This window comes from Cyprinus carpio, chromosome A7 (assembly GCF_018340385.1).
Source record: "Cyprinus carpio isolate SPL01 chromosome A7, ASM1834038v1, whole genome shotgun sequence".
Classification (NCBI taxonomy): Eukaryota; Metazoa; Chordata; class Actinopteri; order Cypriniformes; family Cyprinidae; genus Cyprinus; species Cyprinus carpio.
In genome coordinates, this window is record NC_056578.1 from 16031876 (window position 1) to 16052061 (window position 20186).

Genomic DNA, 20186 nt, shown 5'->3' on the forward strand with positions numbered 1-20186 from the left:
AATTACATCCTTTACTCTAGACATTGTGTTCATTTAACCTAGAGACGATTCTTCACAGTTCAGAGTTATGCTTGAGATTAGACTTGATGCTATTGAGAATTGATAATATGGGCTGTATTTTTGGGGCAAATTCACAAAATAGTTTCAGTATTATTACTATTCTGCCTGGATGCTCTGTATAATTAGGCTGTTTTCAGTTTTATCTGACCCCAATGTAACTGGTTTCTTTCAGCTCAGATAAGATGCATTCTTGCATCAACAAGAAATCTAGATACTACCCAACCTCACAAATTGGCAAGTTTACTAGTGGGCCATTTATAGAATAAGTGCTATTGATGTATAAATACAACACAAAAAAGTTATTTGTTAATGTTGTAAATTTCAGTATTTTCAATGTCAGTTTTTTTTTTCAAGAAATTAAAGGGTATCTGAAAGAGCAGTAATTGCGAAAATTGCTACTGCCTTCTCTATTGTGATGTTTTTCAACAGTTTTTTGACTGAGGAAAAAATGTAGGGAGGGACTTGATATTGTCCATCAGGAATTGGTTTGATCATTGGATTATTGTCATTTGCTAATTGCTGTGATCTCATGTGAGTGACAGGTTGCTACTAGAGGGGAGGGATTGTTGACGTGTATGGCTAAATTTATAATAAACACTGTAATATTTATAAAAATAAATAAATAAAAAAAGAGATCATTTTTTATTCCATGGTGACTTGCATTTTTTTTTTTAAAGAAATTCCTAAGAAAAAAAACATACCTGTGTTTAAGTACTCTTATCTCAGAAAAGGAAAATTTGATTTCTCATAGTATTAATTGTCTTTAATTGTTTCAGGCAAACTTTTTGTGCAAGCCTTTAAAAAATACCTATATTTCTAACCGCTTTCAGCATCTCCTTTTACTGAACATGATGATGTTCCCTCCTTAACAAATAATGCCCTCCCGAGTGTTTAGAGAAAGCAGATACAGTCAGATAAAGACTTGCATATTACAGTATCTTAATCATCAGCTGTACGTTGTTAGACTCTTTTAGGCCATGTCAGAAATACTATGAATGTGTGTGACCTTAACTTGACATTCGCTCCACTGAACTGTGTTTATTTCCTTTATGTAATCCCCATACAGTATGTGATTGACTCACTTTTGTAGTCAGAATCAGTGCCGAGCAGTGGTTGTGCTTCGTCATAGTACGTCTTACAAAATATTGCTGCCAAAGCAAAGTATTGCAAATATTATAGGTGCAGTGGCTTTTTTTGGCTTATCTCAGTCAGCTATTTTATACTATAATGTTTACATAGGATGGATGCTCAGTCAGTAGCAGATGTTCACTTGAGTTAGATTGATTTGAAATCCGAGGTGTCTTGACTTGTTCACTAGTTTTGTTTGATCCTACAGTTTCTCAGCATATGCATGAGGCATTATGAGACAGCATGTTTGTGCCAGTATTACCTCTCTCTTTCTCTCTCCCCCTTACACTCTTTCTCTGAAGTGAATGGGGGATAAAGTGATTATGCTGTGTTTTTCAGTGAGGCAGGAGCCTTTCGCTGTGACGGGACTGCTTAATGTTTTCCTGTTGCGGTGGGGGCTGTGCGCATTGGAGCCGCAGTGGACTGAACTGCTCACGAGAAAAATAGAGAAATGCTCCTTTTGAACTACCTGCAGCATGAATCATTTATCTTGTGGAAATCGTGTTATTTGTATCTCACCACCAACAGCGGGGGGTCTGCTTATGAATCCAGGCATGACTGATTGTCTTGAGCGGTCAAGGGTTGGGCCAGATTTGGCTTCATTTTCATTCATGAGCAGGAATTACAATTGAATTGGCCATGTTTCACAGGATGTTGAATTGGAATTTGAATCAGAATGACAGGAAGATAAATGTATTGAATTGGAGTTTCACAAATTGAGGATTTTCAGTAGTTTAACACAAGTTTTGCAACATAAAATATTATTTAATTCTATACATCATTAATTTTGTCTGTGCCTATTAATTTCATGATATGTAAAATATTTTCACACAGTGTAGCCACCACAGTATGTTCTCATTATTTTCAGATAACTCTGTATGGCAGAGTTACAATGTATCTCATTATTTTTTAGATAACTTTAAAAAAATAAATATTGACATAAAAATTGGAATCTAGAGAACTTCACTCCATTCAGCATTAGGGCTGGACCTGAATATTCGATTATTCGAATATTCGTTCGGTGGGTTGGCATTCGATTGAAAATTTTGAGATTCTAATATTAATTTTTTTTTTTTTTCGAACAACTGGCATCCCCCTCGAAACGGTTCTCATTTACCCTTGAATATGAATTGCCCATGGGTGAATGTCATGAGTGGGAGCACTTTAAATTGAGTGAGGACAAGACAAAGGCAGTTAATTTGCTTTGAAAATACTTGTGTATACGGCAGTCCTAAAAAAAAAAAAAAAAACATACAGTAGCCCAGCCTAATAATAATTTGTCTATATTAAAAGTATTGCTCTTAACAGTTCTGTGTGTTTAGTATCACTAGTGCAGTGTCTGTTCTCGGAGCATATAAGCCCTGCCCGCTTGAGGCATGTCACTTCTGGCTCGCGCTGTTCTGTAGTTTATTAAAAGTTTAACCATTCTGAATGTGTCGCGTGTCCATATTGCACCAAAATGCGACACTGCACTTCCTTGGGTCCGCAGCAACACACCCACCATGCGTGAAGTCGATTGGATGAACGGTTCTCGACATAATAAAAATGCAAACAGACAAACACACAGAGATTCATGCTTTTATTACACCGTGTCTACACTGGACATGACAAAGTGACTGTTGAAAATCATTTGAAATTTGTGTCAGTACGTCATAAATAGAACGCAGCAGCAGTCTGCGCGCACCACATCCACTGTAGACGGCATAATAGGTTCTATTTGTGTTTTGTCGTGCCGCTGCTCACGTCCGTTGTAGACACGGTGTTAGAGAGAAGAATATGTTCAGCCCTCTCCCTCCGAAGCTTGGAATATTCGGTGTTGATTACTACCGGAGCTTCAATGCTCAAAAAATGGTATTTGGACCAGCCCTATTCAGCATATATTTGATCAAAAATACAGAAATATTGTGAAATATTATTACAATTTAAAACAACTATTTTTAATATGCTGAATTAAACCGCTATATATATATATATATATATATATATATTATATATATATATATATATATATATATATATATATATATATATATATATATATGATTTTACTCACCGTGTATATGTATATGCATACATTTTTGTGTATATACACTTCCTCGATTTTCCTTTGGTTAGACCAGCGGTTCTCAATTCCAGTCCTCGTGACCCCCTGCGAAGTGCCCGTAAGTGCCCTGCGAAGTGGACATCACAGGATATTCCGCCATCATTCCAGTTCGAATCGAACGTATATGTTCCATTCAAAGTGCATTGAAGTGTGCGAGACTTGAATTTAAATTGTATTTATTTACCGAGGTATATGATGTCACACTTGTCCGTGTGTTAAGACATTGCGCAGCGCAAATCCGAGCTCAAATATTATGAAGCAATGAAAACTTAAACAGATTTCCCCTGCTCAGGGAGTAGGGAGCAATGAACACTGTGTAAGGGACCATGTCAATGGGAACACAGTTCATGCACGGAGCTCATTTCTAAAGTTAAATTCAATTCATATTCTGAAATCAAAATGAATCTTACCTAACCTTGGAGCACCCACAATGATTCCAGTTTAAATGTCTTGCCAGAGGGCAGCTCTCCGCCACATTCTGATCTAATCTGGAATGTAGGAGACCAGTCGTGCTGATTTGCTGCTTACAACTGTTGTATTGTAGCCTCAAGCAGTCCATATTGTCCAGACACCATATGTTACTTCCTTTGAGAAAGAAGTAGGCACCAGATACGAAGTGCCACGGTACCGTCACATCTTCCATGACAGATGAAAGCCATGACAGGCTAAAAACACATTGTTTGTGTTAGTTGAAACAAATGGGACTGGGTGTAATAACAGAGCATTGACAAGGGGAAAGGACCGAGGAAACACAATGAAGGGATTGAGAGAGGGGACAGTGGCTGCTTATGTTTTGCAGCATGTCACCAGGACCGTTCAGTCAGACGCAGTTTGACTTGAAACAGCAGACATAGGGGCCGTAGAGATGCTAGAGCCACCGCCAACATGGGTACCTCCTGCAGCTGCCTGCCGTTGAGCCGTATAAACCAAGAGGATGTTGGTCGCGAGGGGATTGAACTGGAGACTATCAGAGAGGAAGATGAAACTACATTAGCAGAGGAAAGGTATATATTATATATTATACAGTATACAATAGGTTAATAGGGAAGTCTTAATACTTAATTAAACCGCTGTGGTTGTATGATCAGAATGAATCAGTTCTGTTGGTTCTCTAAGTTTTAACAAACTGATGGCAAACTCTCAGAGTCTATGAATGATTATTTTTTTGCTTGCCTGATGTGTTAGTTTATTTATGTACTTTTAAAGTATTTTTTTTATATTTTGAAAAAGCTTTTTCAAATGTGTTTTTTTCATTATAACTATTTTTAATAGTTTTAGTATTATTTAAAAAAAAAAGCACTGACATTGACCCAAAAAGCCAAGTACTGGAAAGTTCTGATATATTTTTCTCTAACTGAACAGATGTCAGACCAGCATTTTGTCAGAAGAGATTCTGCAAATGGACACGACTGCAGAACTTTTCTCTCGCCTTCACTTTACACATAAAAGGAGTTGCTGAGATGACTTGAGCTTGTAAACATGCATAAAAATGTTATGCATGTTTACAAGCTCAAGTGCATAAAAATGCATAAAAATGTAAACAATGTCTTTTCCCCTCTGCTCCAGCTGTGTCAGTCTGTTGGGTTTAGAATGAGGAATTATGTTATTCAGACCATGAAGCTGGCCTCCTTTTTTAAAAGCAAATGGCAATTCCACTGGCTAATACTTGGGGTTTTGCTATCGAACTATGATCTTCAGTCTTACAGGTATGTGTTTGAAGAAAAGCCTCAAATATTTTGTTTAATCCACATGGCTGGGTTGTATCTGGTGTTTTTATACAAAAAGTGCAGATTATGTTTAAATAATTTTCTCTTTAAGCGTGAACAACATTTCAAAATGAGATTTTTAAGATTTCGATACCATAAATAGTCTGGGCTGTATTTTATGTAGAGGTAGGAGCACTCTGATGAATAAAGAAATCAATATGCGCTCTCTAATATGGTGTGGTGGACCATTTGTCTTTTTTAAAGCTATTGATGACTACTGCTTTGACTCCTCAAAGAAAACATTACATTGGAGCACATGTGTAATTAGTCTAAATCATAGACACTCTCAGGAGGATCTATTGTCTGAGGCGGCAGCTGAATGTGGTATTGCTTTCTTAGGAAGGTCATCTGTCCAGAAAAACATTAATTTCCTTTTGCAGGAAATCATGCTACCTGGTATTTATCTAAGTAACATTTGAGAGGGAGCAATCTTCCTGCAAGTGAGTTGTTTTTGGGGCAGGACTTTACTGTTTTGTAGTGTGTGTCCTGTGTTGAAGTGATTTAAAGACATGATTTACAGTTCTTGCTGAGTAACGTGTTGTAGGAACAACAAACTTTTCCGCAAATCATCTGATAAATGATTCTAGGAAGGCTGGAGGAGAAACATGACCCAATCAGTGTTAGCAGTACAGTTATGCTGAGTCAACAATAGTTCTTCTCTAAACAAGAAAATGCACGCCTCAGAAGGCTGAGGAAGGTTACATGTCTTTTCAAATCAGTGAGTAAAAGCATTCTTGCCTAGTTTTGTATGGCAGAGTTTCTGCCCTTGACCACAAGGCTCCACAGCGAGCAGTGAAATTGTCCAAATGTTCAAAAAAGGACAACCACACTAAGATTGCATTTTGTTTTGAAGCGATCAGCTTTCTGTACAATTGTATACTATGCTATTCATTAAAATGCCAGTATTTCACATTATAATGACCAGAATTAGATTTTTACATTTTCTGAATAAAATCTGAGCAGTAATTGGATGTGCAAAACCAAAGGGTACTAGAGTAGGGTGTTGTGAATGCTGCCAGGGTGTTGCTGTGTGGTTTTAGCATGTTTCTGTACATTTTCTTTTGTAAGATTGTTCAAAATTTGGGGTCAGTCAAAAAACATTAATTATCAGTGTTAAAATGTTACTGGTTAATCTTTTTGTGAAAACCTTGATGCATTTTTTTCAGGATTCTTTGATTTAGAATATTTACATTACAAGCCACATAAATATATATTTTTTTTTTTGTAAGCCACAAAGAGGGACTGAAGTAAATATTCAATTTTATTGGTACTTATTTACTCTATGGGCTTTTCTGTGCTTATTGTGGAGCACAATTAACAGTAACATGCTATCTTGACTTTGCATACTAAATCTCTGCACATTATCAAGTCTTGACTGCTCTTCATACTAGAAGCTGTAATGGTGACATTGATTATGGCAATTTATATGCCTAATTGTAGCCATGCAGTGTATGTCAGTAGCTCCCTCTGGTCCATTAGCTTTAACACATGCATACACTCTTAATTCACTTCTGCCAGGACTGATCACAGGACAAATAGCCCCGAGCACTAGTTATGGCAGTTTCCCACCTTGCCCACATTAAAGCCTGGATGAAATATCTACAGTGAGAGAATGAAGTTATTTCTGTCAGAGTCAATGATCCTCTGCTGGGCCAGAGCAGCGTGAGAGCCGCGGTGTGGAATGTAGTAACATTCTGCTGTGCTCAAGACAACCACCAGGGAATGCTGTTGAATCTTTGACTTTCATAGGTCACATGTGGACAGCCCCAGAGAGGGGGGATTTGTTTCCTTTCAATGGACCCACTCTTATTCAGGATTCAAATGCACAGCTTGTGGAGGCTTTTCTCTTTTGCTCATTTATAATTTATATCCAATTTATTGAATTCAACACAGAGTTAGCCTGTGTTTGCCCCATACCCTAAAAAAGTAATCTTGGATAATCTTGGATTTTTCTCTTCCTCTTTTATTTTGCCCATCCTTTAATGTTTACATGACTAATAGTAGACCATCAAGGCTCCAGTTACCATGTCTGTCCTGGCTTTAGCTTCTGGCCTAGTTAAGTGATGTATTTTAACAATTCCATCTGCTTTTTTATAAAAGATCTGAGTTCCTTCTTTCCATTTTTATTATTTTGTTTGTGATTTAATTCCAATTTCAATATTATATCAAGGTGTCAATGCTTAATGGGTTAGTGTTACCCCTGCAGGTAAATACTTGGAACTACACCATTTGGAAGCAAAAAACATCTTCATCCTTTGACAGTTATTTTGGGATCAGTAAGATTTATTGATTGATTTTTTTTATATATACTTTTAAATCAATACTTTTTTTCAGCAATGGTGCATTAACTTGATCAAACATGTCAGTAGAGACAATTATAATGTTATAGATTTTTTTTTTATTTCAAATAAATATTGTTCTTTTGAACTTTTTATTAATTAAAGAATTCTGGAAAAAAAAATCCATAAAATATTAAGCAGCACAGCTAGATTATAGCTGTGATGATAATATTTTTTCTTGAGCACCCAAATGGCATATTAGAATGATTTCTGGAGGATCATGTGACAATGAAGTCTGGAGTATTGGCTGCTAAAAATTCAGATTTGCATCACAGGAATAAATTACAATTTAAAATAACTGATAGTAAAAAAGTTGTTTTAAACTGTAACAATATTTCACAATATTTCCTTATATTATAATGTTGACGATCATATAAATGCAGCCTTGATGAGCATATGACTTATGCTCTTTCAAAAACAATAAAGAATCTTAGTTAGCCCAAACAGATGAGCTATTATATTATATTATATTATATTATATTATATTATATTATATTATATTAATTATATTGTGGGTGTTTTTGTCGGTGCTATTTTATTAATTTTATTATTTTTGTTTTTTATTAGTCACATGGCTTTTGTAGCTCAGGGTGTTCAAAATCAGTTGTGTGTGCAGATAAGCAAAGACAGCAGGTTTTTTTTTTTTTTTCCTAGGAGGTTTTGTTGAGATAAATAGGAATGTTAATAGATGTTCTCTCCATGTTATACTGAATTTATTGGTTTTATATGTTACGATTTCGTTAGGGCTCACAAGTACTTTTTAATTCCAAATTTGCATTTCACTATTATGCATCAGTTGATCAGCTCTGTGGCAAATAAACCTGAAGGCAGAGGCAGATGCGGGTTCTGGTTGCATCCAGACAGCAAGCTCATCAGTTACTGCTAATTTGAAGCGGCACACTATGGATAACCCTGCAGCAGGTGTAACCTGAGACCACTAAGGACGGGGGGCGTATGGTCAGACCCTCAATTCCCTGCTTAATTTAGGGATTAGACCTCTTTTCTGTTTCTCTCATCCTGTAGAGGCTCGCAAGGGAGATTGAGAAGGTGCTGACAGGCCAACTGTGGGTGACTGGGGCGGCTCAGTTCAGGCTGATCCAGCACTAATTTCACCCATCCAACTCTGCACTCCACACCCTCAACAGACAGGCTGGGGCGTTTGTGGGGAGAGACTGGAGCAAACAGAGGTCGTATGAGCAATTAGCGCCGGGATATTTTTGGCACATGAGACACTCTGGCATAAACCTTCAGTAACATTTCAGTAAGTTTAGATAGCTGTGAGGCTCAGAACTATTACTCTTGTCGGATGTTGGGAACACGTGCCAGAAGATACATAAAGGAGAAGAGAATAACGATTTGTGGATAAAATCCATCTTCAGACATCCTGACCTTCTTGAGGCAATAAGAGAAACTGTCTCACTTGTGCATAGTTGTCTCTTTTGTAGAGTGTCCTTAGGTCTTCAAGGCCAGATAAGTGGTGAGTACCATACAACTGAATGAGTCTTTCTATAATTCCCTTGAACAGATTTATCGACAGGAAGATGTCGACTCGGCAGATTATATTTAACAAAGGATCATTAATTACCAAATGACTAAATTACTTTATTCTTAGGATGATCTAAAGCAGTCATGATGGAAGTCATATTTTATTATTATTGCTCAATATTGCCACAGCTTAACTGGATAGCCAATAAACTTGTTTAAGTTATGGTTATGACTATAAAATTTCAAAAGGATGCTGTAAAATCCATTAAGGCTACAGCAATGGTTAGTATATCATATAGTTTCTAAATGGAGCCATTACCTATTTATTTCACACTTAATGTGGATTGCATGAGTGTAAAATGCTCATTTAAAAAGAATAGTGTACTATTGCAGATTAAGTGTGGTTAGATTTTTTTGGTGGGATGATTCAAGATGTTAATATAACGTCTGAACTTATTTTGGCACTTTTAAAGTTGACCTTTTAACATGAAATTGATGGACACACTCTAATATCTTTAATTATACAAATGTTTCCACTTTATATATTTCTGCTAAAGTAAAATTAGATGTTGTGCATTTACAATGTGAAGAAACTAAATTCAAAACAATTCCAACCCCTAGGTTGTGGGACTTGATACCAAATTTAACGATTCTGTTTTGACGCTGTTGGATGTGAGAATGAGGATGATTCAGTAATAACTGTGATTAACTCATCTCCTTGAAATGAATGTATCACAGTAGAGGCTACGTCAAGGGCTTTGAGCGGAATATTGCCGGATGATTCCTCTTCTGCTGTCAGACAACTACCCTTGTGCACAAACAATTTCTGGCACTGACAGATCTTCTTTTTTGTGTCAAAAAATAAATAAAAAATAACTGGATATTCTAGCCAAGGATTATTCATGTTTTAACAGCTGTATACTGCCTGATGCATCACAGAGGTAAAGGTCTAATTTGCAAATTAAATAAAATGGTATTATGTGCTTTATTAGATTTGCTGGCAGTTTGTAAGCACATTGTATCCCATTGGTTTGTTTGAATGGTTAGGTGTTTGTGTTCAGATGATGATGGGACTAGCAGGCAGCCTCTGTTGCATTATTAAATAAGCTTATCAATGAAGCTTTAAGGGATTTCATCATGGCATCCAAGAGTATAGATCTGCAACTACCTTGCTTTGCCAGACATCAGATGTCTGTGGAGGGCAACTCAAGGCTGATTTAATGTTAAGAATGAGAAATACAGTGTAAAATCTAATTTAAACCTGGAAACCTGGAAGGTTTTAGTATTTAGAAAATATGAAAAAAAAATGTTATTATAAAAATGTTACAAACTCTTTATTGGTCACTAATCATATAAGCAAATATGTGACAGTGACCATGTTGCCTCCTCTGTATAAACTGTCAGATATATCTTACAAAAATTATTGTAAAATTACACAATGCAGAGTTAACCCATTTGATTTTCTCACATTGGCCATGTGAATTTTATATAAACGGTCATATTTTCTTGCTTTTTCAAAGCCATACCTTAGGAATATTATCATCAGGATTTACACAAACTTGTGGAGTTCATGCAGCTTGAGTGCATTGAAGTAAAAGGGAAATAAATATAAAGAAATGTATCTGAAATTCATGGTAATTTTTTTAAAATGAACTTTTCAATCTTTTTTGTATGCTAAATATATAATTTGTTGTTTAAAATCTTTATTAAATTGGGGAAAAAAAGAAAAACAAGCATTTTTACTTTTACTAAGACTTTTAGACCCCATAGCCTTTCCAAAGTTGCCATTCAACTTCATTTTATTTTACAAAATTGAGAAGGAGAAAAATTAATTCCTTTAAATTTTAGAAAAGTTTAAAATATTTTTAAAGTAATGTTATTACAAGGAACTGTATGTAATTTGAAGAATGTGTTTTTATATCACATATATGTGGGAGTAATTGCTTCATAACCTCTCATTTGCGGTTTAATTACCTATAAATTAGCAGCTTATTCAGCATGAATATGGAGGAGGCTGCCACCTTGCTAATGGCTGAAGGTCCCCTTGGGCTGTGGGACAGTAATGGGTTTAGTGAGCTGCATATGTGATGTTTGATTTTAATTACTCACTCAGATGAGTGCCAAATGCATGTGCATGATTGAGCATCCTTCGTAATTCAACCAGATGAGATCCTCCTCTCATCTTCTCCCTCTTTTGCCCTTTGCCTGTCTTAGTGCAACTTGCCTTGCATTCAAAATTACTAACTGTGGGGTCCAAAAGACTGAGACCAGTAGTAAAAATGTTTTTGTAATTTAATATATATATGATTTAATTTAATTTCAAATTATTGTTAATTAAATGGATGATCCACTGAAAAATAAAAATTCATATTTATTAACCCTCATGGCCTCAAACTTTTCCTCAGCTGAACACAAAGAAAAAGCATTGGTCTTAAAAAAAACATTATTAGTTGATCTCAGTTTCGTTGTTTGGTTAAGTGACCTTGAATTAGTGCAGAATTATGCATTTCTTAGTAATTTTACATAATAATATTGAATTGTTTTACTTGTTTTAAAATCCTGAAACTTTATTTGCAGGTTTAAATTATACTATTGAGTCCCAACTGTTCAGTGTGGTTTTTTAGGCATTTGGACCCCACTGTAATTAAGGGCTAGACCCCATACTTGTGGATGCTCACTGAATCTCATTTTACATCTCTGGGCTGTGGGAACAGAACAGGAGCTGGGGTTGAAGAGGGTTTCTTCATTGGGGAATTGTGACTAGCATGAGGACCTGTTACCCCTCTGGATTACCTCAAAGCTCAAGACTCATCCTTCACCTGCAGCCGCTCTTTCATTAGCTGATAGCGCCCATTTGCACAGCCTATAATCAGTCTCGCCAGTTGGAGCCGTGCCAGATCCCTTCCTCTGCAGCTTTAAAACATGCCTTTTTGTTCTTTTAAATGGGATTTTTCCTTGTACTCTCCTTCTGTCTATTTTAATCAGTTCTTTTCTCTCTTTGTCTCAATCTTTCTGCTCCCTGTCTACTTCAGTCTTCAGTCTCATCCCTTTTATCACGGTCTCATTTAATTTCTTCCCCTTTCCACCTCCCACCTCTATGTCCTTTTCCCCTTCTTTTACCTCATCTTGCATCTCTATCATCCCAATCTCCACTGATGTTTCCGTCATCTCCAATTCTGCAGTATGTAGAGACCCTCTCGTCATTTAAGCGAGACAGACGTGAAAGAGTACGAGGTGCAGCAGAGGTGAAACACTCTTGCATTTGTGTATTTTGATGTACATGCTGCTAGCTGCTTGTGCTCAATCCTCATCCCCCCGTCTCTCTCAGTGAGTGGGAGATCCCGGGAGCGGGAAGGCCGTTTAAATGAAACTCATGAACTGGGCAGTGCTTGTCTGCAGCAGTAACAGCAGCTGTGCTCCACTCAGAGGAGTGTTTATCGTAAGCTAGCAAACCTGCAGCAAGCATGTGGAACCGGGCGAGTTATTCTGAGCACATCCCTCAATCCGAGCAGCCCTTCTGCAATGTGCCGCACAGGTGTGTATCTGCTCTGTTTCTCCAGCTTCAGAAACACAGATCTGCAGATCTAGACCTGTATCAGTTATACTGACCTGTGCATGTGTTGATTTATACGTGAAAGTTGACGACTGTCTTGTCATGGAGGAAGATATTAGGATGGATCTCTTGTTTGATACTGTTAAGCTTTTGATTCACTGCTGATGTTGACTCAAGGGTTTCGTTTAGGAATAAAGCCTGTGGTTATTCATGCTTGCATTAGCTGTGTGCTCTCTGCTTGTATCCGCTTTGATCGTTTGAATTATGCAAGTGAAATATTCAAGGATCATTTGCAGACCGATCTGTGTGGGATCTGTTCAGGCTTCTGGTTTATTGATACAGCCATGAGGTACTCTTGGGATATGAAGGCAGATCAAGTGAGATTTAAACCGAGATTATGTTTCTTGTTTGGGAGCTACTTGTACACATTTTCCATTTAATCTCTCTCTCTCTCTCACACACACAGACACACACATATTTGTGTAGGATAGAAACAGTTTCCTGAATTCTTATCTTTATATATCATAGGCTTGTTATTTAATATTGCAAAAATAGCTCTAAACGGCAATTCACATATTTAGATAAGTTTTTTAGGTAAGGTAGCTTTATTATCAGCTTTATTATTATGTAGCTTTATTATGGAATTGAAAAAATAGTTATTGTTCTCAATAAGTATGCAAAAAAAAAAGTTAGCACACGGTTCAGTACATACCTTGGTTTTTTAACCATGGTTTTTGGTTCGGTTCCGTTCCATTTGGCTCTGATGGCTTGGCACATCAGAGTGTTTTTTTTTTTTTGCGATTTAAAATGTGCTTTTTTAAAGCAAATTAACAGCAAAAACTTCTGTACACTGGAGAAAGATATGGATTATTATATGTCTACTTAAAATTTATTTTGAGAGAAGTATTATTTTTCCTATTTTTTACCCAAAATAGAATGGATTGGCCATTGTTGAGCACTTGAATACATATAATATTTGTTTCATTCATACTGGAAGCCAGAGGGCGTCTTCGTGCAGAAACTCTAAATATGCATCACAGACATAATAGAACTCCCGATGTTCCAGGAAATCTCTACTATGGACAAAGGCATCCAACTGTGACTTAATAAAAAGTAGAAACGCTTTGAATGATAAGATGAAGACAATAAACACTCAGCTGCAACAATAAATGGTTTCTCCATGTTCTTCAAGCCATTTTCATAATAATTAAATATTTAATTATATATTCAACATAGCCTTTTTTACAGTATAGAATATATTTCTGCCTCGTTCTGTGATCAGAATAGGGATGAAAAGATGATCATTGACGTTAAATCATGATTACGTTTCTTATTTTAATTATCAATAAAACCGCATTCGATTACCGCGATTTAAAGAACTCAGAATAAAAAAATATAGTCCTGCATAAAGCAGAGTTTTAAGTTACATTCTCACCTGCGGACAGCAGGTAGAGTAGTTTTGCTTTGTGTGAAAACATGGCGAACAGCTGGGAATGTTTTAAAAGAGTGCTAAGGAAAATATACAAATAAATATATAAATGAATTAATTATATGAATGTACTTCTGAAGGTTCTGACTGTTTCAGAAAAGATTTGATGATATTTTTTGTTTTCATCTTCACTCCATGTAATACCTAATAAAGTAGTGTTCTTATGCTGTCTTCATGTGCTATCAGAAATTTTCCAATTATGAAGTCGTGATTACAAGCTTGTGGCATTCAAGTGCTGTGTTGTCGGAAAGAATAAAATGTAGCATCCCATTGGTTGACAACCACATAAACATTCACAGCGCTAGATAGTCAGCTTGCCGACAATTCTGGAATTTTGACCAAATACATGTTTATTTCACTGTTTATAAAACATACAATATGCTTCAAATTATTGTTTATATATAGCCTATAAATACACTACTCTAGTGAGAAGACAAATTGATGTTGTTGTTGTGGAAAAAACTAATAAAGAAAAGCATTGACAACAGCAATCGTTGCCCCCTCCACCATGTTTAAAGTTTATGGCCCGCCAAACTTGGAAACTCAAAGTGCGTTTACACCGTATCATAATTACCGTGATTACGAGATAGCAACTTGTAAAAAGCGTTTACGTCCTCGTAGAACTCGTAATTAAAAATTGTGAACTGGGAATTTTCTGAGAGCTACAGCTTGTACCACCTGATCACTTCAGATTCATTAGGTGCTATGTTTAGGCATTGATAGTGCGATAGTTCCAAGTCCAAGGGTGAAAAAAAGCTCCAAGTAGAATGTCTTGTGTGAATTACGGTATAATTACGAAAATTTTTGTTTGGCCAAAAAAACTGACTGAATTTGCATGCCCTGCTGTAAGCTTTGACCGGTTGATGAAAAACAAGCTTATGTGGATTCCTCACATTTAAACAATTTGGATAAGGTATCATTTATTTAAAAAAAAAAAAAAAAAAAACTTGGTAACATTTTCTATGAAGCCTATATTTAATGGATTAAGGGTATTTTAATGCATTATAATGCATATTTGTTGTAACTTTTAAGAGTATAATGATTTATAATACAAATTTGGCAGTTTTAACCTATCTACTCTGTCATTATACTGTTTGACCTGCTTATTGTTTTGATGCTGAAAGGGTCTTTGTGTCACAGTGCAGATTATGAAAAAATAGACCCCATCTATTTATCATTCCCCCCTCTGGCTGCCCATCCTGTTACCTCTACTGTGAAATGCCAGTGACAGCTCTGGCCTAGACTTAATATCATCTTGCAGCCGTCATCTGTGGTACAGCCACTGGGTCTTAATGTGGACACTGGAAGGAGCTGCAGAGAGTTTTTACTGGAGGAAGTTCAATCAAACAGTCATGGGTACTTTGGTTTGAGACAGAAAAACACCTCTGAGGACAGGCCTGGATCTGATAGTCCTAGAATAAAATCATGAAACCTGTGTTTGTTTCAAGTGATTTAACAGTGGAATCTGGAATTCCAGGAAATTGTACAAAATCCCAGAATGTCTTTGTCAAGGTACTGGGAGGGAATTATTTGTGAAGAAATGGCCTGAGTAGTATGAAGCTGCAGATGCCATGCCATTCCACTTTGATATGGTTTTAGTCTGCTGTCTTGACTACACATGCATCAGTTGTTTTGGCTTTATGCAGTGCCATGAAGTATTTTACTTTACTCCATAGTGCATTACTCCCAGTAAACGGCTTGAAAATTGTGTGATTAAGTGTTATTATCTTTGTTAGACTTTGGGCTTCAACATAAAAGCCAACCACTATATTAGCACTCACTGTGTTATGGGGTGCTGAATGTAAAATAGTGCACTTCACATAAAACAACATTTCTGCTGCCTGAAGCACTGGTTTTATGTCACTGGAAAAGAAAGCCAAGGGTCGCTAATAATTCAAGCCTTATATTTAAAGGGGTGATGTGATGTTGCTAAAAAGAACATTATTTTGTGTATTTGGTGTAATGGAATGTGTTTATGCAGGTTAAGGTTCAAAAAACACATTATTTTCCACGTACTGTACATTATTGTTTCTCCTCTATGCCCCGCCTTTATGAAATGTGTCGTTTTTTTACAAAGCTCATTGGTCTGAAAAGCGAGGTGTGCTCTGATTGGCCAGCCATCCAGGCCATCAGTGACTACAAGCCAAGCAACTCGACTCCAACGGTCACAGACGTCTCCTTCCTTAACGAGCTAAATTACTTTTATCCTCGCTTCAACAGCAACAGTAGGGAGACGGCCACCAAGATCACACCCTCAGCAGACCACCAACCCCTGAAACTCCACAGATGTCTACACTGCATTGAGCCGGATCAACGCACGCAAGGCTGCTGGTCCGGAGGGCATTCCTGGATGTGTGCTTAAGGCATGTGCAGAGCACCTTGCTGTGGTCTTCACAGAAACTTTCAACCTGTCCCTCACCCAAGCAACTGTGCCAACATGCTTTAAGTCCACATCCATTGTGCCAGTGCCGAAACACTCCTCCCCGATGTGCCTGAATGACTACCGCCCGGTTGTTTGAGCGACTGGTCCTAGCACACCTCAAGGACTGACTGCCTCCCACCCACACTGGACCCACACCAATTTGCCTACCGTAGCAATAGGAGCACAGAGGATGCAGTATGCACAGTGCTGCGATCGGTACTCACACACTTGGACAATAACAACACATATGTAAGGATGTTGTTTGTTCACATTCCCTCCAAGCTGACCACAAAAATTGGAGACCTGGACATTAACACCTTCCTCTGCAACTGGATTATGGACTTTCTGACCAACAGACCTCAGCATGTTAGGTCAGGCCAAACCTGCTCCACCACCATCACACTCAACACCGGCGTACCACAGGGCTGTGTACTGAGCCCATTCCTCTACACCCACGACTGCAAGCCTGTGCATGGATCCAACTCCATCATTAAGTTTGCAGATGACATCACAGTGATTGGCCTCATCAAAGACAACAATGAGACTGCCTACAGAGAGGAGGTGCAGCACCTGGCCGCATGGTGCGCTGACAACAACCTGCTCCTTAACACCAGTTAGACAAAGGAGCTCATTGTGGACTTCAGGAAGAAGAAAGGAACCACGCATGACCCCATCCTCATTAACGGGATGGTTGTTGAATGTGTCTCCAGCTTCAAGTTCCTGGGAACCCACATCTCAGAGGACCGGTCCTGGACCACAAACACCTCCAGCCTGGTCAAGAAGGCTCACCAGTGCCTCTTCTTCCTTAGGACACTGAAGAAGAACCAGCTGTCTTCAGCCATCTTGGTGAACTTTTACCGGTGTGTGATCGAGAGCATACAGAACACATGCATAACAAACACGCAAGAAAACAAAACAATTGGAAAACGCAAGGCACTGCAGAGGGTGGTGAAAACCGCCCAATGCATCACAGGGGTGACACTTCCTGCTATTGAGGACATCCAGAGAAAAAGCTGTCTACTTCAAGCTCGCAGCATTCTTAAGGACTCCTCTCAACCTGACCATAGACTGTTTAACCTCCTGCCCTCTGGGTGGCACTTCAGGAGCCTCCAGACAAGGACCAGCAGACTCAGGAACAGCTTTTTGCCTACAGCTGTCTCCTTACTGAAATTAGCCCACTGAACAGCCCCCCCCCACACACACACACCACTACACACTCCTCACCCCTACTCACCACTACATCTGGTTTACAACAACAACAAAAAACAGTTACACTTGTTATTACTTGCACTACTATCTGTTCATTCATACAGAATACTGAATAATCCGTTTGCACACTGGAATATTTTTCTATGAACTTTTTTTTACTGTCCATTGCACTAGTGTAAATGATGTTCATATGTTCATAGTTTCTGCTTATAGTGTACATACACTTATTACATAATCCATCTGTATAGTATGTTCATAGTACTGCTTTATCTGTATATTTATTGTACATTTGTAACATATTGTAGACACTGTATATCCAGTATTTACTGCTTATTGCACTTCTGGTTAGATGCTAACTGCATTTCGTTGCCTTGTACCATACATGTGCAATGACAATAAAGTTTAATCTAATCTAATCTACTTCAGAAATAATTATAATATGCTGATTTGCTGCTCAAGAAACATTTATTATTAACTATTGAAAACTGTTGTGCTGCTTCATATTTTTGTGCAAACCATGATGCATTTTAAATTTTTTTTTTTTTTTTATAATTATTAGATGAAGACTGCATGAAGAACAGCATTTATTTGAAATGGAGACCTTTTCTAACATTATAAATATCTCTACTGTCAACGTAAAGATATACGGTTCTCAATTCCAGTCCTTGCGCCCCCCAGCTCTGCATATTTTGCATGTCTCTCTTTTGGCGCTTTACCACTGCGTGGTACGACACGGCTCGGCACGGCTCAGTACAGTACAGTACGGTACGGCTCGGCTGCTCTGCTATCAACAAGAGGAAAGTCTGTACTTCCACAACAGAAAACAAAACTTTTTGGTTGTTAAAAAAAGGTGCGCTTGTTCAAAGCCATTGCGTTCGATCGTTGGCTGGCTGTGCTGATTTAAAACTAGCGGTTCTTTTGTGTTTGTGTCGCAAGTTCAGTGACGCAGGTAGTGACGATTCTCTCCTGCCAATCCGTGATCAGCAGAGTTTACATGTCACGTTTTGGCAATGGTACGGTTCACTTGGAACCTCAACCGAGGTGGTACTATACCCAGTGGAACACCCCCCCCCCCCCCAAAATGAACTGTTCTGAGCTGTACCGTGCCATACCATGCAGTGGAAAAGCGCCATTTGTTAACACACCTGATTTAGATAATCAGCTCGTTAGAAGTGAGCTCCGTGCATGATGTGTGTTCCCATTGACATGGTCCCTACACAGTGTTCATTGCTCTCTACTCCCTGAGCAGCGGAAAATCTGTTGAAGTTTACCAAACTTCAGAACATTCACGGATTTGCGCTGGGCAACATCTTCACACACGGACAAGTGTGACATCATCTCTGTAAATACAATTTAAATACACATTTTCAAACTTCAATGCACTTTGAATGGAACATATACGTTCGACCACTTCAGTAGATGTCCACTTCAGTAGATGTCCACTTTGCAGGGCACTAACATTCAAATAGAACAAACATTTGAAGCATAAAAGAAACATGATGTTTTATTAACAAGGATCGGGAGGAGCACGATCAGATAATCAGATAATCTTCTGATTATGGAACCTCTCTTCCATGACAGTCTTCCAGCATTCGGTTTTGCTCCTTTGGCCATAATATCACAGACTCAACTTTTTCCGTACAATGACAAGACCCGTTCTGGGGATTTTTCGTACCCTCCATTGCAACCTGTCGCCCCTAGGCGCACTCCTTTTCCGCCATTCACTGCCGCCGAGCAGCAGGCTACATCGCAGCTGCCACTCTGCTCGACCAGCCACACGCTCTTGCGAGACTTCCAACTTCTTCACCGACATCCTCGTATCATTCGGCCATGCCATTATATCATCCGATCGGAAAGTGGATAGTGTTTAAGCCTGAAGCAAATGCTGATTTATTCAGATGAACCATTCTCGTGGAGGGTAAAGAAAGTGGATTGGTACAATCTATTCTTCCCCCCGCAAATTAGCCAAGTCGGCCAATAAGATTGAGCAAAGCCCCGAACTCTCCTCGCTCATCACCACCATCTTCCTGCACAAGACCCGCCTCTCCTTGAGCTCTGGGTCGCAGCGGCAAGCCTCAAATGAGCCTGGGCCGTGCCCCAGCAAAACCTCACTCGCTTCCCGCTTCAGCTCAACTTTTGTTAGCCAGGCATCCAGCTCTTTTAACAGTCGCTAGCACGAGGTTGCCTCCGCTGGCGTCGCAGGCCGTGTTGCAAATCAAGTTTTTAGGTAAAGACTCTAAAGGTAGGTTGTTTGTTGCTAAAAGTTTTTAAACGACACTATAACATTATGGATGTTGATGTCATTTTTATAACCATGACACAAAACTGAGTAGAACACAATGAAATTAATTTTCACTAGCTTTTAACCTGTATTTTAAATCACACATTGTAGTCTGATGGATAGACATGATGAAAAAGATTGTTTTTCCAGTTCAACAGTGTACCATAAGTAATTAGCAATTATAGGTACAAACCAGGGGTTGAACTACTTTTGTTCAAAAAACAAAAAAAATCGACTTATGTGATGAAAGTCAAGTCGAAGTCGAGAAGTTGCTGATGACGTCATTAATGAACCAGTAAGTCTGGAGCTGTGCACGCGCGATCTGCCCATGACGTACGTGCCCATATGTG

At 38.2% G+C, this 20186-nt stretch overlaps 1 protein-coding gene across 3 annotated transcripts in view; it reads left to right on the plus strand.

The window, feature by feature from the left end:
• Nucleotides 1-20186, plus strand: part of LOC109072428 (pleckstrin homology domain-containing family A member 7-like) — a 93191-nt gene that overhangs the window by 12009 nt on the left and 60996 nt on the right. The window contains exon 1 of one of the 3 annotated variants that reach the window (XM_042759934.1): nt 3574-4296. The exons of 1 other annotated variant lie outside the window; for it this stretch is intronic. In XM_042759934.1, the coding sequence (XP_042615868.1) occupies nt 4178-4296 (119 nt within the window). In that variant the 5' untranslated portion in view covers nt 3574-4177. Of the gene's footprint in view, nt 1-3573; nt 4297-10847; nt 12418-20186 lie in introns of those variants that run through there. One more of the 3 variants, XM_042759935.1, reaches the window with a different exon arrangement.